The sequence below is a fragment of the Halichoerus grypus genome, chromosome 5 (genome assembly GCF_964656455.1).
Source record: "Halichoerus grypus chromosome 5, mHalGry1.hap1.1, whole genome shotgun sequence".
Classification (NCBI taxonomy): domain Eukaryota; kingdom Metazoa; phylum Chordata; class Mammalia; order Carnivora; family Phocidae; genus Halichoerus; species Halichoerus grypus.
Window position 1 is genome coordinate 138,335,749 of NC_135716.1, and position 22,129 is coordinate 138,357,877.

General features: G+C 40.1%; 1 protein-coding gene across 3 annotated transcripts in view; it reads right to left on the bottom strand.

Moving 5' to 3' along the window:
* PATJ (PATJ crumbs cell polarity complex component) overlaps positions 1-20,402 on the bottom strand; it is a 347,778-nt gene extending 327,376 nt beyond the window's left edge. For all 3 annotated transcript variants that reach the window (XM_078073041.1, XM_036091353.2, XM_078073040.1), the window contains exons 1-5: positions 20,259-20,402; positions 7,035-7,091; positions 6,768-6,934; positions 4,144-4,338; positions 2,489-2,628 (exon numbers count right to left, since the gene is read on the bottom strand). In XM_078073041.1, coding sequence (XP_077929167.1) covers positions 2,489-2,628; positions 4,144-4,338; positions 6,768-6,934; positions 7,035-7,056 — 524 coding nt within the window. In that variant the 5' untranslated portion in view covers positions 7,057-7,091; positions 20,259-20,402. The remainder of the gene's footprint in view (positions 1-2,488; positions 2,629-4,143; positions 4,339-6,767; positions 6,935-7,034; positions 7,092-20,258) is intronic.
* Positions 20,403-22,129: the final 1,727 nt, after the last annotated feature.

Below are 22,129 nucleotides of genomic sequence, written 5' to 3' on the forward strand. Positions count from 1 at the left end.
TAAAATTGTATATGCTCCATGACCTTGTCTTTATAAAAAGAAAACATTCAACTGTATTTCCTAGTTGTCTTAGGGTAGTCAAAGTCCTAGAGTTTGCTTATCATATTTCTATATTTTATGATTTTCTATTATATGTATTACTTTCATAATTTTGAAATATATATTTTATAAATTGAAAATGTTGCTTGTGAACCTTTCCCAAGTCCTACATTTGTTTTTAAATGTGACCACTATGCACAATACCAGAAATTACTTCCAGTTTCCCATCTCCAATGTCCTTCTTTCTCTGACTTCTTTACCTAAATTCCTATTCACAGCTTGTTCATTAAGGAAAATTTCTTAATTAATCCCAAATGAATGAGATACTCTTGAATCTTTTTCAACCCTGATATAACTCATTTGGATAAGTTCTTAATTTACTCACATTCAAATCTTCTATTTTCTGGAAATCAATCTATTTTAATCTACCCCCCCCCCCCCAGTAGACTGCCAGGACACTATACTTCTTCCTAGTTAGTATCTGCTCAGGGAATATAACCTCAACTCCAGATAAACAAATTGTAGAGAAAAGAAATCTCCTGGAAAATATGATTTTGATGCATTCTAAAGTTGAACAGAATTAGTTTTACTGCTACTATTATTTATAATTTAACTCCCACATACTGTTTGTATATACTGAATTCATATTTTTCATTTAAGATTGAGATGAGTTCTGTCTCTCCATTGCAACACTCAAAAATAATGGATTCCCATTACTTTGAGAGACAATGGGTCTTAGGTAAGCTCCTAAAATAACACAATTCTATGTGGAAAGTCCTCAGGAGAAAGGAAGAACTGATCATGAAAACCATTTAACATGATCTAGAAGGTCATGCATGACTGACCCCACCTCTCTCCAATCCTTTCTCGTACTCTCTTGCACTAAGCTCCCACACCAGGTAAATACCAGCCTCAATCCAAGGACAGGAGCTGTGTTCCTTCTCTCCATATGACTACTGCTCAAGACAGTCTCTCTATTCCTCTGACACCTTCTGCTCTTTGCAGACCCCACTGTCTCTTTTAAGCACTGCTGTCTCTGGGAAGCCACCTGACTGCTTAGCCTTGGTCAAGGCTCTTTACACACTAACATGTCAAACTTCTCTTTTTGAAAATGCTCACTTCAATCTGTAACTACAGACTTAGTACAGAGTACCTCAGACATAAGGATTGACCACAAAAAGTTTGCACAACTTTGAAGATACACTAAAAACTACTGAATTGTACACTTTAAAATGAGACATTTACAGTATGTGAACTGTATACCAATAATAATTTTTTAAGTTAAAAAATTTAGAAAGAAAAGTTGGGCCAATAAAAGTTAAATAGACTTTTTGTCAAGGGACAGCATAGCCTAAAATAAACTAACAGTAAGTGACCCGAAGTCCGGGCTCACCTGGGATTGTCTAGGTTTGCCAGAATAGTCCTACTCTATACCTGCTGTTTCAGGGTCATTAACAGAACCCCCTCTCAGTCCCAAAACTCTCCCAACATGGACAATAAACTATATGGTCACCCTAACTATGTGTACCCAATCTCCAAGAACAGCATAGAATTTCACAAATACATCTGACACTGATAAGTTTCCTCAGTTTCCTCAGAACATACTTGAGGAAATGCCACATGAAATGGCAGAATAAAAGCTGCAAAGTCATGGAAATCCATTATTTCTGAATATTCAGGTGGGGAGCCTAGAACTGATCCTCCATGAATGGTGAATGTGAATTCAAAAATTTATTATTGGCTGAGAATTTTTTTTTAATAATAGAACCACTACTGTTGCTATCATTTTAACAGGTAGTAGTAACGTAATGAACAGCGTGCTTATTAAATGAATAATAAAAGACCTGAAATCAAATAGAGACAGAATATAAGGCTTGCACATACCCCTTAAAATAAGAAAACCATGGCACAGTGCAATAGGGGGGAATCACGCAGATTTAAGGAGGCTTTTAATTGACAAGAGAAATAATCAACAGTGTGATAGGACCACAAAAACAATTTTATAATCTTAAGTTTAATAAACCAGAGTATGCAGAATCCGAATTTCAGTATTTCCATGTTACTGATCAGACGTAGCTAAAACACCATGTTCGATTGTGGGAGAGTATGGCAGAATAGAAAGCGCACTAGCTTGGCTGTCAGACTGTCTTGGAATCATATCAGGGCTCACGGTTCCCGCATCAACAGCTCTGACTACAGGTAAAGCACTGAGCCTCTCTGAATTCAGCTTTCTCATCTACGGAACAGGGTGACGGTATTACTAGCTAGATGGCTGCCGCAAGTACATGGGAGAGTATCTGCTAAAGGCCTGACAAAGGCATATGAGAAGGAAACGCGTTAGCTGCTACGGTTAACTGTTTTAATTACTAGTTTCTTATTCTCTTCAGAATAATGTTTTCAGGATTCTCAGAAAAAGATTAGCAAAACGCAAAAGGAACATCCTCCTCACCTGTCTGCTATACTCCCTGGCTGTACTTCCTTCACCAAGATATCAACTTCTCCCAGATTTTGACTTCTCAGGGCCACCACACTGAATCCAAGGCCTCCGGATGAAGGCCGTTCTATATCGATATATTCAATTTGCCGGCCCTAATGAAGGGGGATAATAAAAACAAAAAAGTCAATGAAGTGCATTTAACCACTGTACTCTTTCCAAAGAACTGAAATTGCTATTTTTGTGAGTAACACAACAAACAGCTTCTCCTAAGTCATCTCTAGCCAAAAAAACTCAGCATTTCAGCAATAAATTATTTCTGGAAATCCTCTCACTTGATTATCTTCAGTAGGACATAAGAGGGCGTGTGCAGTGTTCTGCAACCTCAGGGAATCAGAGAGGTATTTTCACACTTCATTCACATTGTGAGATGAAGACCAAACTGGATGAAAATTCCTGAGAAAAAAAACTTTTTCCACAGTAAATTCTGAATTACTTTTTATACTGAATTTCTCTAAATTCTCTTCATGCAAAATACGTTTTTAAATGAGGAAAGCAAAATAGATAGCAAAAATATGCCAGTGTTGGGGCGCCTGGGTGGCTCAGTTGTTAAGCGTCTGCCTTCGGCTCAGGTCATGATCCCAGGGTCCTGGGATCGAGCCCCGCATCGGGCTCCCTGCTTGGCGGGAAGCCTGCTTCTCCCTCTCCCACTCCCCCTGCTTGTGTTCCCTCTCTCGCTCTCTCTCTCTGTCAAATAAATAAATAAAATCTTTAAAAAAAAAAAAAAAATGCCAGTGTTCAGCCTAAGTTAGAACCAGCTGCATTTGTTAGGGTCCTGTTTTTAATTATATTGTGATGAATTAATCCATTTTGTTAGGTTAATTCAAAAGATTATGGAAAGGCCACCATTCAAATGCATTCTATGTGTAATGAACAGTATTTGATTGCTTTAGTTAATAATTGCATTTATGACATGAGAACTTCATAAATGTAATAACATAACAGAAGCATCACATAAAAATAATTATTAGTCAAATTAAGAGGACAGAGCTATAAAGTCAAAAAGGAATTAGGTGTAGATTTAAATATTACACCTTAAACAGATTCTTTGTGATCTTAAAACTCAACTTTCATTTTAAAGACGCTTATTAGAAGGTGAGTTGACAAACATAAAACACATCCAAAAATTCAACTGTTTAATTTTTAATACGTATTAGGGATAAAACTGGATTACTCCCTCAAATATTCCCAGAGATTTTCCAAATCATATTAATTCTAACTCCCATTAATTCTGTATTGATAAAAAGTTAAAAACAGTTCAAAGGAAATTTCATCACTTCTGGCAGACATATCAATTCTCCTATGATCAAAATCGTAAGAATCTCTTTTCAAGTGCAGATATGTGTCAAATTGAAGTAATTGTGTAAAAACTCCTTACCACACACAGATATTTTCCTTAAGTCATTTTAAGCCAATAAATTTCTAATACACAGGTTAGAAAATAGTATCAATCTCTCCTAACAAAATAAAAATGCAAGCAAACCACACACAGTAGCAAATTTTAAGGCAAAAAGAGAGTATTGTTCTTTTTTAAAGAGTATTGTTTTCTTTTTTTAACCTATAACAGGAGAAATATAGCTAAATATTCCCATGACAAGATATAACTTTACCTGCGCCATCTGTTGAATGACTGAGTTAAAGTCTTCATTTCTTGACTTAGGAGTCCAAGGAAATAACCCAGAGACAGTCAAATTACTAGAGGGTCTTTGGGCATTCCCGTTAGTAATGGCACCATCCGTAAACACTAATAGACCTTTCCTAGAAAAATCAAAGTTGGCCAAACAATCTGAGGGTATATGGCTGAGCTGTTGGGGAGAAAAACAAGAGAATCATCAACAGAAACCTATAGAAAATAAATTATTTCTATTTATTAAGTATTCTATTTTGCCCATTACATGTGTAATTTGCATATTAAATATTTGCACATGAAAAAATAAGACACAGATACATGAATCTGTGTTTGCAAGGCTACAATTTTTTTATTTAGTATTACACAGAATATTCAATAGGTTAAAATGTGTTGCTTCCTGGGGCACCGGGGTGGCTCAGCTGGTTAAGCGTCTGACTCTTGGTTTCGGCTTGGGTCAAGATCTCAGGGCGTCTGCTTGAGAATCTCTCCCTCTCCTTTCCTTCTCCCTCTGACCTCTCCCAGCTCATGTGCTCTCTCTCTCTAAAATAATCTTTAAAAAATATATATGTTGCTTCTTGCCTTGTATCATTACCTCAAGTTAACAGCATGTACAACAGTTCATTACACTTCACATACACAGATACATCCAGTCAGATAAACATGTAGACACTGAGCCCTTTTGCATTTCCATGTAAAAGGCCACAAAAGATCCGCAGGTAAGTTAAACAAAAATAACAATAACAGTATTTACTGAATGATTGCTATGAGCAAAGTACTATACCAAACTCTTATTTGTTATCTCATTTAATCCTTATAACAGCCCTAAGAGATATTATTATTCCATTTTGCGAACATGAAAACTAAGACACACAGGTTAACTTGCCCAAGATTAGTGGCAAATGAGTGACAGAGCCACTTAAACATTATAGGGAAAAAAAAAAAAAGGAGGAGGGAGAGAATTCTGTAATTATGGTGAATAGGAAAATAGAGGTTAAGTTTTAAAATATCATTGGCTGATAGAAATGCCACCAGTGGAATGAAGGTAACATCAAGAACAAATGTCGGGGAGAGGGGGAGCCTGGGTGGCTCAGTTGGTTAAGCGTCTGCCTTCGGCTCAGGTCCTGATCCCAAGGTCCTGGGACTGAGCCCCATGTGGGACTCCCTGCTCAGCTGGGAGTCTGTTCCTCCCTCTCTCTCTGACCCTCCCCCTGCTTGTGCTCTCCCTCTCACTTACTCTCTCTAGTGAATAATTAAAAAAAAAAAAAGAACAAATGTCAACAGGACCTCATTAAAAAAAAAAATCAATACCCATCGAAACTCTATGAAACACTCAAAAAAAAAAAATCAGATTTTACAGTTGAATGGATAAAAATATGATTATGCATATAACAACTGCAAACTACATAAATATAAAAGACTGTTATTATGATGCAGTGGTTGGTCAAGTCCACTCTTAGTCCAGTAAGAGTAACAGATTTGTGGTGACCTTTCCCAATTTCTGTTGTTACCAATAGAATTCACTGTTGCACTACAGGACTCATCCCATGACCAGGGAATATAGAAAGCAGACCATCAATATGGGAAGTGATAAAATTATGGTATAATTCTGATCTAGAGAAAGAAATTCACAAAAAGGCATTATGTGCAGAGTTTAATCCTTAGTTATAGAAAAATCACTTGCTAAATATTTATGGGCAGCCATTTTGATTTATCAGCAAAAACCACTGTTTTCCCAGATTTTATTAATTTTCTATTAACAATTCTGTTACATTATCTCCAATTACATTTAAAATTCTGCCCAAAAGTAACCCATAGGATAGCTACTATTCAAGCCCATCTTCTAGAATAGATGATTTAAAAGCAGTTTGCCATCCCTGACCCCAAAACACAGCAACCAAGAGGACAGCTAAAATTATTAATTTACATCACTCTAAGAAGAAGTGCTATTTTGCCAATAGTTGAACACAATATGCATGTAGAAACCGCAAGAGTCTGGGTACTATGCTATATGTAGTAGAGGAAAGACAGGTAAATATTAAAACACCGGTTATAATGCTCCCGAAAACTTTCTGACCAGAATATCCATGACAGTTAATACTTATTTGGTAATTATTTCATAAATAATTGATATTTGAGAGGTGTAAATGATATGCTACAAGGGTATGATCCCTTCTTGCTAGGAAAAAAAAAAAAGACTTCAGAAAGAAAATATATTTAGGCTAAACACTATTTTATATTTTGAAGAAAATGTTGGGAAGTCTGAAAGCATCTGACCTTTACATATTTAAATAAGTACAACTTATATTCCAAAACCAAACACAAAATTTATCATAAACATTTTAAGTAGGCCTTACGCCCAACGTGGGGCTTGAACTCAAGACCCCAACATAAACAGTCACACACTCTACAGAGTGAGCCAGCCAGGCAACCCCCACAAACATTTTTAAACTATCCATGCCAATGCTACCTACAGGTCACAAGTCCCAGGACAGTCTCTTGCTGAATTAAGCGTACTTAGAGACAGTTTGTCTGTGTCTATCTCCTAGGTTTCTTTGCTGGTTTGAACATACCAACATGTAAAAAAAACCCTGATGAGTAACTTACTTGCCCTTTCAGTTGCTTGATGGACTGCTGAAGCGTGAGTATCTGATTAAAGAGGGGGCTCTTTAGTGTCTCATAAAACAGAGAGAGCTTCTCATTCTGCGATGTGTCCCCCTTCTCCTGCAGTTTCATTTTTAGGCGATCAAGAACTTGTAGGACCTGCAGTTTATCTTGTTTGAAGAAGGATAATCAGAGCACAAGTTAATTCCATCATACATTCCATTGTGATTCATTAATTAATTTATTGACAGAAGTATATAACTAGTATACCTGGACCAGGATTTTCAGGCATTTTGAATGACTGTCTTCAATTCCTTTTAAAGAAACCTAAAGAAAAATTTTAAAACACAAAAGATGATTTTCCATTAGTATATACTTGTCTATAGTTCTGTAAAAAAATTATAGAAAACCTCAACAACATTCTTCATCAAAAGGCTTCACTCAAATTCAAATTAAAACTACAATAAGGTGCCACTATATACCCACTAGGTTGGCTCAAACTAGAAAGATAAACAGACAATTTGTTGAGTGTTGACAAAGACATGAAGCAACTGGAACTCTCAACATCACTAGTAGGAACGCAAAATGGTACGTGCACTTTGAAAAGTTGTTTGGTAGTTTCTTACAGAGTTAAAAATAGACTTACTATATGACTCGGCACTTCCACTCCTAAATACTTACCAAGAAAAATGAAAATACAAACTCACAAAAGACCTATACATGAATGTTCATAGCATTTTTATTTATAAAAGCCTTGAACTAAGAAAAACCCAAATGTCTAATAACAGACGACTATATAAGCAAATTACAGAATGTAAACAGAATGCTCAGGAATGAAAATGAAAAAAATTACGAATATACACAACATGGATCCATCTCAAAAATAGTATGTTGAGGGAAAGAAACCAGACAAAAAAACGTTACAGACTGTATGATTCCATTCACATGAAGTTCAATCTATAGTTATGGATTAGTTTACCTGTGCAGGGTAGAAAGGAGCTGACTGGGAAAGGATTTGAAGGAGCTTTTTGGGGTGATGGAAATGTTCTAAGTTTTGAATGGGGTACTTAGTGTTTACACAGATGTATACATTTGTCCAAATTCATTGACCTATTTTATTTTTAAAGATTTTATTTATTTGACAGAGAGAGACACAGTGAGAGAGGGAACACAAGCAGGGGGAGTGGGACAGGGAGAAGCAGGCTTCCTGTGGAGCAGGGAGCCCGATGTGGGGCTCGATCCCAGCACCCTGGGATCATGACCTGAGCCGAAGGCAGACGCTTAACGACTGAGCCACCCAGGTGCCCCGACCTACATATTTTAAATCAGTACATTTTATTGTACACAAATCATACTTTAATAAAGTTGATTTTGTAAAAAAAAAAAAAAAAAAAAAAAGGATCCTGGGTTGGAAAAGTGGAAAAGAACATCTAAATTAAAAGATGAAGAATATTTTAGAGAGATTAAGGGGAAAAAAAGCCCCAAGCTGCAAAAACGGTCCCAGATTCCTACTTGTCATCTGAGTCTCCAAAATGTAACCTCCGAACATATTGGCATTTTCTATGTTTTTGTGTGTGTTTTGTTTTGTTTTTTTTTAGATTTTATTTATTTATTTGACAGAGAGAGACACAGCAAGAGAGGGAACACAAGCAGGGGGAGCGGGAGAGGGAGAAGCAGGCTTCCCACTGATCAGGGAGCCCAATGCGGGGCTCGATCCCAGGACCCTGGGATCATGACCTAAGCCGAAGGCAGACGCTTAACAACTGAGCCACTCAGCTGCCCCCATTTTCTGTTTTTAATTCCAGTGACTGGTTCAAACTAGCCTAAAATGTAATGTAATCACAACTCAAAATGCTAGCAAACCCTCTGCTAGGACCAAACTGGCACTTTCACGGTGGTCATTTAGTAATGGTACACTAGGCTGCAGTGAACCATCAAAGAAATAGGAGTACTATATAGTCAAAATTCTCTTACATCACCTCTGGATACAGTTGCTGAATGAGGTCTTTATCTTCTAATTTAAGGTCACTAAGTAGGAAAGCAAATTAAAAGCCAGAAGGGATGCCATCTGCATTGATAAAAGGTCCATGTATTCCATCCAAATGTTCACTGGATTCAGTGCGAACTACCAAACTGCTGAAGAGAGCATCACGGAATCGCTGATGAGCTCAGCATCTCAACTGTGCAACCTTTACAACTACCCACTGACAGGTAACTGAGTAACAAAAGGCCGTTTCAGTGGCACTGTCCTTTTCTATAGCAGCCTAAGGCCCAAGAGGATTGACAAGAGCAGCTCTGTGGTCATTAACATCAACCTCTCTGAAAGAAAGAATGCAAGCTAAAACTAGGAGATGCAAATCTTTACTGTCAGATGGGCAATTTTTTAAAATTAATAATAACACGTACTCTAGATGTCATGGAAAAACAGGTGGGAATATAAATTTGCACAATCTTTTAGGAGAGCAACTTTAGCAATAGCTATCAATATACTAAATTTGCATTCTCTTTAACCCAGAAGGGCTACTTCTGAGGGTCTCCCTTAAAGAGATACTTTCAAAAGGGCACACAGATGTGTTGTACAAAGATATTCACCTCATTGTTAAGAACAAAAGTCCAGGGGCGCCTGGGTGGCTCAGTCATTAAGCGTCTGCCTTCGGCTCAGGTCATGATCCCAGGGTCCTGGGATCGAGTCCTGCATCGGGCTCCCTGCTCTGTGGGAAGCCTGCTTCTCCCTCTCCCACTCCCCCGCCTATATTCCCTCTCTCGCTATGTCTCTCTCTGTCAAGTAAGTAAATAAAATCTTAAAAAAAAAAAAAAAAGAAAACTCCAGGAAAAATTAATCTATCAAAAGCAATCAGTCATTATAATAATACAGTAGGTCTGAATCTATTGAAATGAGAATGGGAGGGAATCAGTTAACAGTGTAACAGTAAGCCTGTGGCTCCCTCCTTCAGGGAAGGATTCCCAGCTTGATAACCAGAACCCCTTGCAAACACCCTAAAGGTTTTTGATAGATAACAGCCCCTTATTTTTAAATGTCAGTAAATACCTGATTTTTTTTTAAAAGATTTTATTTATTCATTAGAGAGAGAGAGAGAGAGAGAACACAAGCAGGGGAGCAGCAGAGGGAAAGGGAGAAGCAGACTCTCCACTGAGCTGAGAGCCCGACATGGGGCCCATCCCAGGACTTAGAGATCATGACCTCAGCCGAAGGCAGACACTTAACTGACTGAGCCACCCAGGCGCCCCAATACCTGATCTGTCTTAATTGCTTTTTGTAAATAATCTGAAAATGTATGGATTTATGGGTCGTGGCTGATGAGAAGATAGGAGATAACCACACAGACATTTTCTGCTTGTGTAACTAATGGAGTATAAAACTCAGGATTCCCCAAACTCAAAAGGTTTCCTTTGAGAAAAATGTTTCTCTGTATATTGTTGAGAACTTGTCTGGTAACCCAAAACAAAAACGTGTCCTAAGGTTGAAATTTACTCCTGGAAGCAAATTAAAAATTGTGGGTAAAGTCTGTCAGAAATATATTTATAAATGACTTAATGTCAATCTATATGTAACTAGGTATTTTAAGTGTGTCGATAATCGGTCCTAAGAAGAAAAGTGACATTCTTCGGAATGCCTACTGGCTGGGTACTCCTCCAGCAAGGAATGTCTGTGCTTACCTCCTGCCTGTAACCACTGAATCATGAGTAAGGTTTGGTGCTGGTTTAGTGAAGTTTGAGCTCGTTCACATGAGCATGCTTTGACAATTCAACCCTTTATGTTAACACAAGAACATTAACACACACGGGCGCCTGGGTGGCTCAGTTGGTTAAGCGACTGCCTTCGGCTCAGGTCATGATCCTGGAGATCCAGGATCGAGTCCCGCATTGGGCTCCCTGCTCAGCAGGGAGTCTGTTTCTCCCTCTGACCCTACCCCCTCTCATGTGCTCTCTCTCTCTCATTCTCTCTCTCAAATAAATAAATAAAATCTTTAAAAAAAAAAAAAAAAAAAGAACATTAACACACACAACTGATTGGGAAAATGTGTTTGTGTGTAAGTTTCTAGATTTAGAAAGATAGTTAATTTCATAGTGATAACTTCTAGAAACTAGAAATGGGGATGGGAGATAAAAAAAATTAGACTTTGGGGCGCCTAGGTGGCTCAAATGGTTAAGCAACTGCCTCGGGCTCAGGTCATGATCCTGGAGTCCTAGGATCGAGTCCCCACATCAGGCTCCCTGCTCAGCGAGGAGTCTGCTTCTCCCTCTGACCCTCCCCCTTCTTGTGCTCTCTTTCTCTCATTCTCTAATAAATAAATCAATCTTTAAAAAAAATTAGACTTTTACTTCATAGATTTTAGTGCTGTTTGAATTTTATTTCAAAAGCACGTCTAATTTTTATCACTTAAAAACTAAAAAAGATAATGGCTGAGATGGCCTAATGAGAGAACAAGCAGATACAAAGAACAACAACATGATAGGATAATTATATCGTAAGGCATAACCATCAATCGCAGTGGTGTGTGCCATGGACTAAGTGAAATCACAAAGGGAGACAGACTAAACCTGTGTGGGGATGTTTGGAATGCTGGAAAGAGAACACATTAGAAACTTCTCTCGCAAAAGAAAAAGAATGTGGTGTAAAAGGAGAGTGGTCATTTGCCTTCATTTGCCTAAAACAGCCTCAGATTACCTGGCATCGTTATGGATAGTGTTCCATTTCCCTCGCAAAAGTGTTGCCGTTATGAATGGACAGAAAAGAAGTGACATATATATACACAATAGGTATTACTCAGCCATAAAAAAAGAATGAGCCCTTACCATTTGCGACAATATGGATGGACCTACAGGGTATTATGCTAAGTGAAGTAAGTCAGACAAAGACAAATACCATATGATTTCACTCATATGTGGAATCTAAAAACAACAAGTAACCCCAAAAAAACCTCTTAAATACAGAGAACTGATGATTGCCAGAGGGGAGGTGGGTGGAGGGATGGGTGAAATAGATAAAGCTGATTAAGGGGTACAAACTTCCAGTTATAAAATTTTAAAAAATTTTAAGTGTCACAGTTTGAATGACCTGTGGGGCTACCCTGGGTCAGTGGTTCTCAAATTTTAGCATGCATCAGAATCGCCAGGAGGGCTTGTGCAAACACAAGTTGCCAGGGCCCACCCCCAGAGTTTCTGATTCTGCAGGTCTGAGGTGAGCCAGAGAATCTGCATTTCTAACAAAGTTCCCATGTGATCCTGAGGCTGCTAGCATAGAGGCCACAATTTGAGAACTACTGTACACAGGTGTACAAGCTCGTGAATTTCTGAGAATATTAACTAGCTTTAAATGACCTAGCATAAGGTCTCTGAAAATAGGACAAAAAAAAAAGTGTTCTTTTGTGTTTGTGTGTGGGTTTTTTGTTTTTGTTTTGTTCGTTTGTTTGTTTTTCTGCAACTGTGGACTGCAAATTGATGCTTGGCTCATAGATAAGCACCAAAATTGGGAATAAGCATTTAGAAACCATGTAATGTGGCAGAGTAATGTTGATCTATTCAATTTAGTAATAAAAGCTTGACTTACCTTTTCTTATTTTCATTTCTCTAACAATTCCTTTTTCTGATAAATTATGTTACAAAAATATCAGTCCTTGAAAGACTGGGGGTGCAGGGGAAACCCGATCTCTTACCGCTGACAGTTTAAGCAGCACAGACTTAAATAGACTTTGAGAGGGTCCTTGTAAATAATGCTAAGTAGACTGTCTTTATCCTGTAAGCAACAGGAAGTAATTAAAGGCTTTTAAGTAGGGAAGTATTGAGTCCAGATTTCTATTTAAAAAGGTAATTCTGGTAATAGGATAGATTAGTGGTCCTCAAACATTTTTAAACACACATTCCCATCAGTGAGAATATGTTGACCATTCACCTTTTTTTTTTTTAAGATTTTATTTATTTCTTTGACAGAGAGAGACACAACAAGAGAGGGAACACAAGCAGGGGGAGTGGGACAGGGAGAAGCAGGCTTCCCGCCAAGCAGGGAGTCCGATGCGGGGCTTGATCCCAGGACCCTGGGATTCTGACCTGAGCCGAAGGCAGACGCTTAATGACTAAGCCACCCAGGCACCCCCTTATTTTTTATAATTATATACACATACTATTATTTACAGGTCATATGTTTTAAAACATACATAAAATAAAAAATGCCGTGACAGTAAGATAAAAACACTAAAAAGCAAGGTTTTATTGTCATTTTCCTACAGTCCCAGTGGATCATCCTGTACATTTTGAAAACCAAGGTGGTAGAGTATCCCTCAGTAAGGGTTAAGAGTAGAAACTGGTTGGCGATCCAACCTTCTGACTCATATTTAATAAAGGCTAAACTTTGTCCACCAAGCAGGCCTGGAAAATTACTACAGTCCATGGTGTTAGGTAATATCTAGGGAAGGGGACTAAAGCCTTAAGGATATGTGAGGACAGAAGGGAGAAATGCAGTAATTCTACAGCTCAACATCCAGTAAGCAGCACACAGGCTAAATGGTCTCTCATTTCACGGTCATAAGAAATCTTCAACCAAACCACCTTGACCTATTTGACTAGGCTGAGAAACAGGGCTTACAGCAAGGAATCTCAAGTTTGTTTAAACATGGTCAAGCGGAGTCTAACTTGTCAGAGAGAGGCCACCTAGAATTGGTCATAGCCTAGATATTAAAATGCCACAGTGTGCCGCTGTCCTCCCAGTTGTAGAGCCTCCAGAGAAGGGGTGGTTATTATGCTCAGCGGCTTCCACTCCATCATTGATCAAGAGAGTCTGAGCCATGAATTGTTCATGCCTGGTTCACTGTAGGATTTGACTGAAGGAAATTATTATAATATTGTGGCTTTTCTTTATACCCATGCCTTTAGCCATTACCAATTAATGGAATATTTGGAAAAAAGCTGATGCAGAGCTAGAAATTTAATTTAAATTTCTAGGAGGAGGAAACTTACTGAATAGATTAACCTCCTCAGTTCAAGAATTTAAGCGAACTAAGGACCCTGAGAAACATACTTTTCAGATTCCCAATAGCACACAGAATAGAACACCCCAAGACATCTTATACTTCTAGCTAGAAAATTTGGGAGAAAAAGATCACTGGCAATCAGTTTGGTAAAGTACAGGTATTCAGCATCTAACTGCAGATATGAATTGCGAATCACAAACGCCTCACTGGGAATTCCCCCAGAACGCAAGGGAACCAGGGAGTTTGAACAATCTAAAAGCTATTAACTATAAATGAAGTCATGATTTCAGAAGTTATTCAAAAATATAAATCCACAAACAACTTAAAGTTTCTTTTCTTTTTTTTTTTAGAGATTTTATTTATTTTTGCAAGACAGAACAAGCTCAAGCATGGGGGCGGGTAGGAGAGGTAGGGGAAGCGGGAGAAGCAGACTCTGCTGAGCAGGGAACCCAATGCGGGACTCGATCCCAGATTCCTGGGATCATGACCTGAGCCAAAGGCAGATAACTGACTGAGCCACCCAGGTAAAGTTTCTATTGCTTCCTTTGAAGTGCAAAGCTCAGGTTGTATCTAATTATCAAGGCTTTGTCCCCAAAGCTCAGCATTTCTGAGGTACCAATTAAATGGGAAACAAATTTTCCTAGCCAAAGTAAACACATGTTGCTACCATGCTAATACAGATTCAAGACAGCTGTCACAGTCTTGTGTCCCTATCAAATGACAAGGCCTTTTGTAAACCTCTTAGATATAAAAGATAATATATTTTTGGCTCCTGCCAAAACACTACATTCCTGGAATTCTGGAAACAGATATATAAATTCCAGAACAATCTTGATATTTTGGGGGCCATATGCTTAAACCATAACCAATGCAGGGCGCCTGGGTGTCTCAGTTGGTTAAGCGACTGCCTTCAGCTCAGGTCATGGTCCCGGAGTCCTGGGATCGAGGCCCACATCGGGCTCCCGGCTCAGCGGGGAGCCTGCTTCTCCCTCTGACCCTCTCCCCTCTCATGCTGTTTCTCTAATAAATAAATAAAATCTTTAAAAAAAAAAATGTTAAAAAAAAAGAACATAACCAATGCTTAATTAAGTGCACTTAATGTTAGATATTCAGGACATGTTGAAATTGAAGATGAAAGGTACCGTGTTAGAATCATAACTGAAAATTGAGTCAGTTCTTCAGAATAATTCAACTGGCTAAATACTAATTTTCTTATTGAACTATTCAAAGTTAATCAATGCATATCAATATTCTGCCTGTGACTTGGCCACTGAGTGAGAACAAAGTTAAACTGTTTCATGGTATGCTTTTATCTTTCTGTTGGTGGCAGTTTTCTCTAATGATTGACAAAAAACAAAAACAAATACTCCCAAAACTGGGCAATTTTCACATTTATGGATCTCTGTGCAGCCAGTCCCTCACTGAAAAGACCCAGGCATTCATAAATGATTAGTTTCCACCTCAAATATTCTGTTCAATTCTCCCCCACACTGTAGGCCGTATGCCCTTCTCTCCAGAAATATGGTCATGGCATTTTCGGCATGCTCGTGATATTCAAAACAATCCTAGCAAATTGTGAAATAGACCAAACTAGGCTTCCCACCAATGTTCACCCTCCGCTCCTGCTTCCTCCTGACCTTTTCCCCAGACTATTTAATCTGTCACTAAATCACATAATTCACCTTTTGGTGTCTACTATGCACCAAAGGCAAGGACATTCTGTAAAACATCTCATGTATCTTAACAATGTAGTATTTATCACCCCCATTTTGCAGATGCAGAGACCTTGCTACAATTTCAAAAAAACAAGGAGGAAATTTCACCTCGGGAGGAGGGAAAGTCAACTGTTAATGACTTTAAAAAACAAGAGTTGGAAATTTCACATTTTCAACAGTGAGAGAATGTTTGTCAACCTAACCCTCAACACCCACTTAAACTCACCTCCTTCTCCTACCTTGTCCTGGAGCCTCATTAAAATCTCCAGAAAATAACTTCAAGGGCACTGGCTGCCCTTCAAGGCAGAAGCCTTAGCCTTACCCAGCCCCTATTGTCAAAGTCATGCCCATCAGTTAGGGGTCAAAGCTAAATGAAGACTGGTCTGCCCCTGAAAGCTACCTACTAACTAGGCAAGATGTGCAGAGCACCAAAACAAAGGGCAGGACTTTGGTTCTGTTTTTGTTTTTTTAAAAAAGAGTAAGACCAACATGAGAGAATGCTCATCTCACAGAGACTTATTTTTTTTCTTTCTAAGTTTATTTAAGTAATCTCTACACCTAACATGGGGCTCGAACTCACAACTCCAAGATCAAGAGTTGCATGCTCCTCCAAATGAAGCAGCCAGGTGCCCCTTACTAACTTCTTTTAACCTGAAGGCAGCTTCATAAACACATGTAATCAATATACAGAGAATTCAAATCTGAAATTCTTAAAACACACACTACCTTTGTTTACAATATTGTTGTTCAACAGGTTTTTAAACTATATAAATGGTCATCATACTGTATATTTATCCTCAGCAATTTGTTTTACCTTATCTTTACAGTTTTAAGATTTAGTCATGAGCATATATGCAGCTTCTCTTCATTCACTGTAACTACTAAATAGTATTCCACTGTAGGAATCCATGATTTATTCCCCCAATCTCCTGTGAATGAGCATTTAGATTGTTTCCTATTGGTCACAAACACAAAAACAGGATTAGAACTAAACACCTACCTCACTAATCTACTGTCTTCCAGTTGATTCAATCAACGATTCATAAAATAAGGAAGACTCTATAGCCTAGGAGCGTTGAAATCCTGGAGACATCTGGGATCTATGGCTGGGACCAGCTCTGTGTTCTTGCACCAATTATATTTCCTTATACCTCAGATTTCTCATTTGTAAAATAGAGTTAATGAAAATTACTATATATTTACCGTTGAAAGGACTAAATAAGGTATTGGAAAACATGCATCCTGGCACACAGTGTACCTTCAATACAGAGTAACTACTATTATCAACATCTCCTTTCAATCAAAATTATTTAAGGTATTTTAGGGGCTTCAAAAAAACTAGTAATTTTTTTAGCTGAGATTTTGCTATTTACTCCATAATGGTTATTTCTCAGAAGACTGAACAAAAATGTTCCGTAATGCAACGAATACAGGGGGGGCAGCAGATAACTTGGGAATTTAAAAAACCTGTTTGTAAGTAGGCATGTTAAGTGCTTCAGTCCACTAAACCCTCTCAAGGATAAGCATACTCTTACTGAATCCTAACTCAGTGCAGTTCAACAGAAAAATGTGAGCCACAGAAGTAACTTCAATTTTTCTAGTAGCTGCATGAAAAAAGTTAATAGCAACAGGAAAAGTTAATTTAGTATTTTTTTACTTCACCCAATATATACAATCAAAATGTAAATAATATAAAAAAATTAGGTATTTTACTTTTTGTTTTACACTAAATCTTCAAAATCTGATGTGTCTTTTATATTTGCAGCACATGTCCATCCCAACCGGCCCTGCGTGAAGTGCGCAATAGTCACATGTGCAAGGAGCTAACCAAGTTGACAGCACAGTATTAACCCATGGCTTTTCAGAAAGATCCCTGTACAGTGTTTTTAGCAAAGACTTTTGTTTACCAGCTAACATGGTCTCAATGCCTTTTATCAAATAACTCACAAACTTCAGTTCTTGCCATTAAAAATAGCACAACTCCATAATTTTAGCAGAAGTTATCGCGGTGGAGGAGTAAAGAGGAGGAGAATCATGGCTCACAGTTTATAAGACACATTCTTAACAAGGATTTAATTTCAACCTCCCTGAAGCTCAGTGAGGTAGATCATTTACAGATGGGAAAACAGAGGACCAGGGTTAAGTGACTCGCCAAGTTCTATGGTAAGTGGACCCAATACCACGTCTCCAAACTCCAGGGGCTGTACAGTTGTACAAATGCAGAACGTTAGTGGGCTCTTCATCTTCAGCAGAGATCTATCCCAGTGACTCAAGTAAGGGTACTGACAGGCTCTAAATTTCTATTTGCACCAGAACTTAAAATGAGGGTTTTAAAAAAGGCATCCAGGGGCGCCTGGGTGGCTCAGTCATTGAATATCTGCCTTCGGCTCAGGTCATGGTCCCGGGGCCTGGGATCGAGCCCCATATCGGGCTCCATGCTCAGCAGGGAGTCTGCTTCTCCCTCTCCCACTCCCCCTGTTTGTGTTCCTGCTCTCACTGTCTCTGTCAAATAAATAAATAAAATATTTTTTTAAAAAAGAAAAAATAAGTAAAAATAAAAAAGGCATCCAAATCTACACAAAAACATCTGAGTATAAAAAAACCATAGCGGGGCGCCTGGGTGGCTCAGTCGTTAAGCATCTGCCTTCGGCTCAGGTCATGATCCCTGGGTCCTGGGATCGAGCCCCACATTGGGCTCCCGCTTGGCAGGAAGCCTGCTTCTCCCTCTCCCACTCCCCCTGCTTGTGTTCCCTCTCTCGCTGTGTGTCTGTCAAATAAATAAAATCAATCTTAAAAAAAAAAAAAAACATAGCAATAGTCAAGCAATCTCAAATATAAAGGTGGAATAGTTCTGTCTCTCAAAAATTTACTACCAAGGTGAGCAAAATCTTTACAAATTAAACCCCATTTTGGCTTCCCCAACCTAATGTATTTTTGTTAAACAAAGCACGTAAATTCAAACTACTTGGTTGTTTAGCTTAAGGACCATTACTAAATGTTTTTAAGTAAAAATGCAATTATAAGCATTACTGAATGCTGAACCTCTAAGAATCACAAAGTTCTAGTAGTGAACTCACTACTATGGGAAAATACACAGGTTTCCCTTTTTTAAGAATACTAACTGATACCATCATTTTATTAGTGGTTACTTTCAGGGGTAGGCGGGTTTATTTTCTCCAATCTTCTACAATGAATATAGGTTAGCTTTATAGTTTAATATTAATACACGACTTAAACTTAGGCCTTCAGAGGTGCCTGTTTGGCTCATCGGGTAGAGCATGTAACAATCTCTCCGGGAGGTGAGTTTGAGTCCCGGATCTTGGGGGTAGAGTTTACTTTAAAAATAATAAAATAAATGTACTAAGGCCTCTAAACACAGATAAGAGCTTAATATAATTTTTCCATTTTAAACGCAACTATTATTCTAATGTCAAGGTCATCTTATGTGACTGTTAACAGGATCTCAATTAGCAAATCTCTTCAGAATGAAGTTTACAAATTCTATCTCATAAAGTACCTTCCAGCTCCGATATTTATTAACTTTTTAATTATCTTAAATTTTTAATAATCCTGATATAGGCCGCAGGGGCCTAGAAACATCAAGTTCATCTTAGTTAAAAGTCACAATCCCCCCTAACTTTTCCTGATACTGCACAATGAAGCAATTTGCGTTTTTACGCCCACTAGCTTTTTTTCTAAAAAAAGATGTGTACAAATGAATTGGCAGTCAATAGGAGCTTAGACAGCCTAGAATGTGGTATCAACCATTCTCCGCGTAACAGATTTTTTTCTTCTAGGTCTCCAGAAGGTTTCCTCTTTAAGAAACACTTGTCTGTTGCGCACCTATCAATGGCCAGACTCTAAACACACCTGAGAAGCAACCTAAGAGAAATGGGGCCCTGAAAGGCGAACGCTCTCAATTGCAGAGACAAACCAGTAAACAACTAATTGGAATCCAAAGTGATAAGAGCCATCTGGAGATATGACAAAGTGCCAGATGAACGCTCCTGGGGGAGATTAACTTGGCACACCTCCTAGGTGTGCCGTGAAGGTTGGGGCTCTCGGGAGGGGAGGATTTGAAAATGTTTTTCTGAGCTTGACTTAAAGCAGGAATCCAGCAATATCCCCAGAGCCTGGAGGCCACAGTACTTTCCATCTGATCCTCCCCATCTAAAAAGTGAGGCTAGCAGAGCCCAAGCCTGACCGCCGGCCGGGGAACTCGGCTATGTGACCCACCCCACCCCACGGCCCCACATGGGGCCGGAGCCAAGTCGTCCTCTCAGATAAATCTGGAACCCCGTCCTTCTCCGGGCCCCCGTGGCAGGCCCCCACCTGGTCACTCCTCTCACCCTCACCAGAGGAAGACTCCGCCCAGCTCTGGGGCCAAGCGCAGGCACCGATCTGGGTGCAAAATGTGATCCCTGCCAATCCCGGAACAGAAGTGGGCCGAGATTTGAGGGCCGGCAGGGCCTGCTGAGGCTGGGCGGCTCCGCGGCCGGCGGCCTCCGGCGAGCTCTGCACGAAGCCGGTGGGGGTGGGGGCCACGGTGCGGTCACCCAGGCCGGACGCCGGAGGACTGCGCCCCGCACCCTCCGTGGGCCTGGCCGGGCGCCCAGCGGCGCCCCGGGTCTCCCGCGTCCACCTCCTCCCGGAGGGCGGGCGGAGAGCGCGCCGGGGGCAGGGGAGGCGGGCTCCCATGCAGGAAGAAGAGCTGCTCCCCGCCGGCCTCGGGACGCGGGGACTAACACCCCGCACTGCACGCGCCCGCATAGCCAGGACCCCCGCTTTACCTGGTCCGGCGGAGACTCGGGAGCGAGCGAGCGGGCTGGCTCGACGTCGGCCCTCCCTCACCTGGGCGGAAGTGAGCGGCCCAGGGTGACCGCGCCTCACCTGGCAGGCCCTTCCCCAGCACCGACCCTCCCCGCCCGGGGCGGGGCGCCGGGGTGGCGCGGGTGGCGCGGGTGGCTGGGGCGGCGGAGCCTGGGCGGCGGGAGGCTGACTCTGGGGAGGGGAGTGCGGGGCCGGTGGGCTTCCCTGTTTTCTGCAGGTGAAATTCGTCTGGGCGAGGGAGGGTTCAAGAGCCTGGAAAAGGTGGGGTCTGGGGGCCGAGTGGGCAGGTAAAACACCAAGTGGTGGGGGCAGCCCGCGCTAATGGAGTGAGGAGATCCTGCTGGGCAGGTATTGTAGGAGGGCTGGGCGGAGAGCGAGACCCAAAGTCAAGCAAATGAAAGGATATTGATGAAAACTTGGTCAGATCTAATTAGTCCTCCATAGTCCCCAATTTCAGTTTGGTCATCTTTCCCTTGTGTTTTCTATATTGGCTGACCCAACATAAAATTCTAAGAAGTACACCTGGTGAAATTTAGTTGGCGGAAATAAAGGAATCTGGCAATATTTGTCTGCAATATGCATGGCACTAGCTTATACATACTGATGTGGGAGGCAATTCCTCTAGGAACTCAGATGCCTCAATGTTAATTCTTCGCTAAGGGCAAGAGGTAATCTTAGCCCAGCCCCAGGGTCTTGTAAGTCTACTTTAACATAAAAATTCCTTTGGCGACTTCCTTTATCTCTACCCTGCGAAATACACGTTAGCAATCATCCTCCAAGCATATGACTCATCGATATACGTCTGAAGGGTGTCATGACTGAGCGTTTACTAAACAATAATAAATTACCTTTTCCAACAATAGCTAACCCCCTCCGGATCCTGGAAACCTTGTTTCCAAAATAACTGGGAGGTTTACCCTATCCCTAACGCCCTCCCAACTTGAAAGTATATAATGGTGGGGCGCCGGGGTGGCTCAGTCGTTAAGCGTCTGACTTCAGCTTAGGTTAAGATCCCAGCGTCCTGGGATCGAGCCCCGCATTGGGCTCCCTGCTCTGCAGGAAGCCTGCTTCTCCCTCTTCTACTCCCCCTGCTTGTGTTCCCTCTCTCGCTGTCTCTCTGTCAAATAAATAAATAAAATATTAAAAAAAAAAAAAGTATATAATGGGCCACTCCTCATGATCCCAGTGCAGCTCTTTCTACCCAAGGGTCCTGTCCCCTTGCTTTAATAAAACCACCGTTTTGCACCAAAGATGTCTCAGGAATTCTTTCTTGGCGGTGGACTTGGAACCCTAATATCTTTCCTACCTCATTTTCCATACCCCATTTTCTCTGTGAAGAAACTGCACTCCTAATAGGTTAAGTGATTTGCCCAAAGTTTGGGACCACATGGGATCTTCTGACTCTTAAGTCCTGTTTGACTTAACTATACATTTGTAACATTTTTGTTCTTGATATAACTTGACATTGAGAAAGATCTGTGTAAACTTACAATTCCACTCTCTTTAATTATCCCACTCTCTTTAACGTAACTAACTTAAGAATTTTGATGATAGGCCTTTTACTTTGTATAATAAGGTCCATGCATTAACCATAAAGAAAATCAATCTTCAGGTCAGTATTCATTGAACAGATGCAGTATTTGTTAGGCACTGTGACTGACTCTGTAAAATGTTAAAAAGAGGGGATTCCTGTCCTCAAGGAAGATGAGGCATATACACAAAACAACTGCAACATAACATTTGTTGTAAGATAAAGCACTTGGCACGTTACAGTGTTGTTAGTTTGCTTGTTTTAAAGGAAATATTACTTTCTAGGCCTGGTAAAAAGATA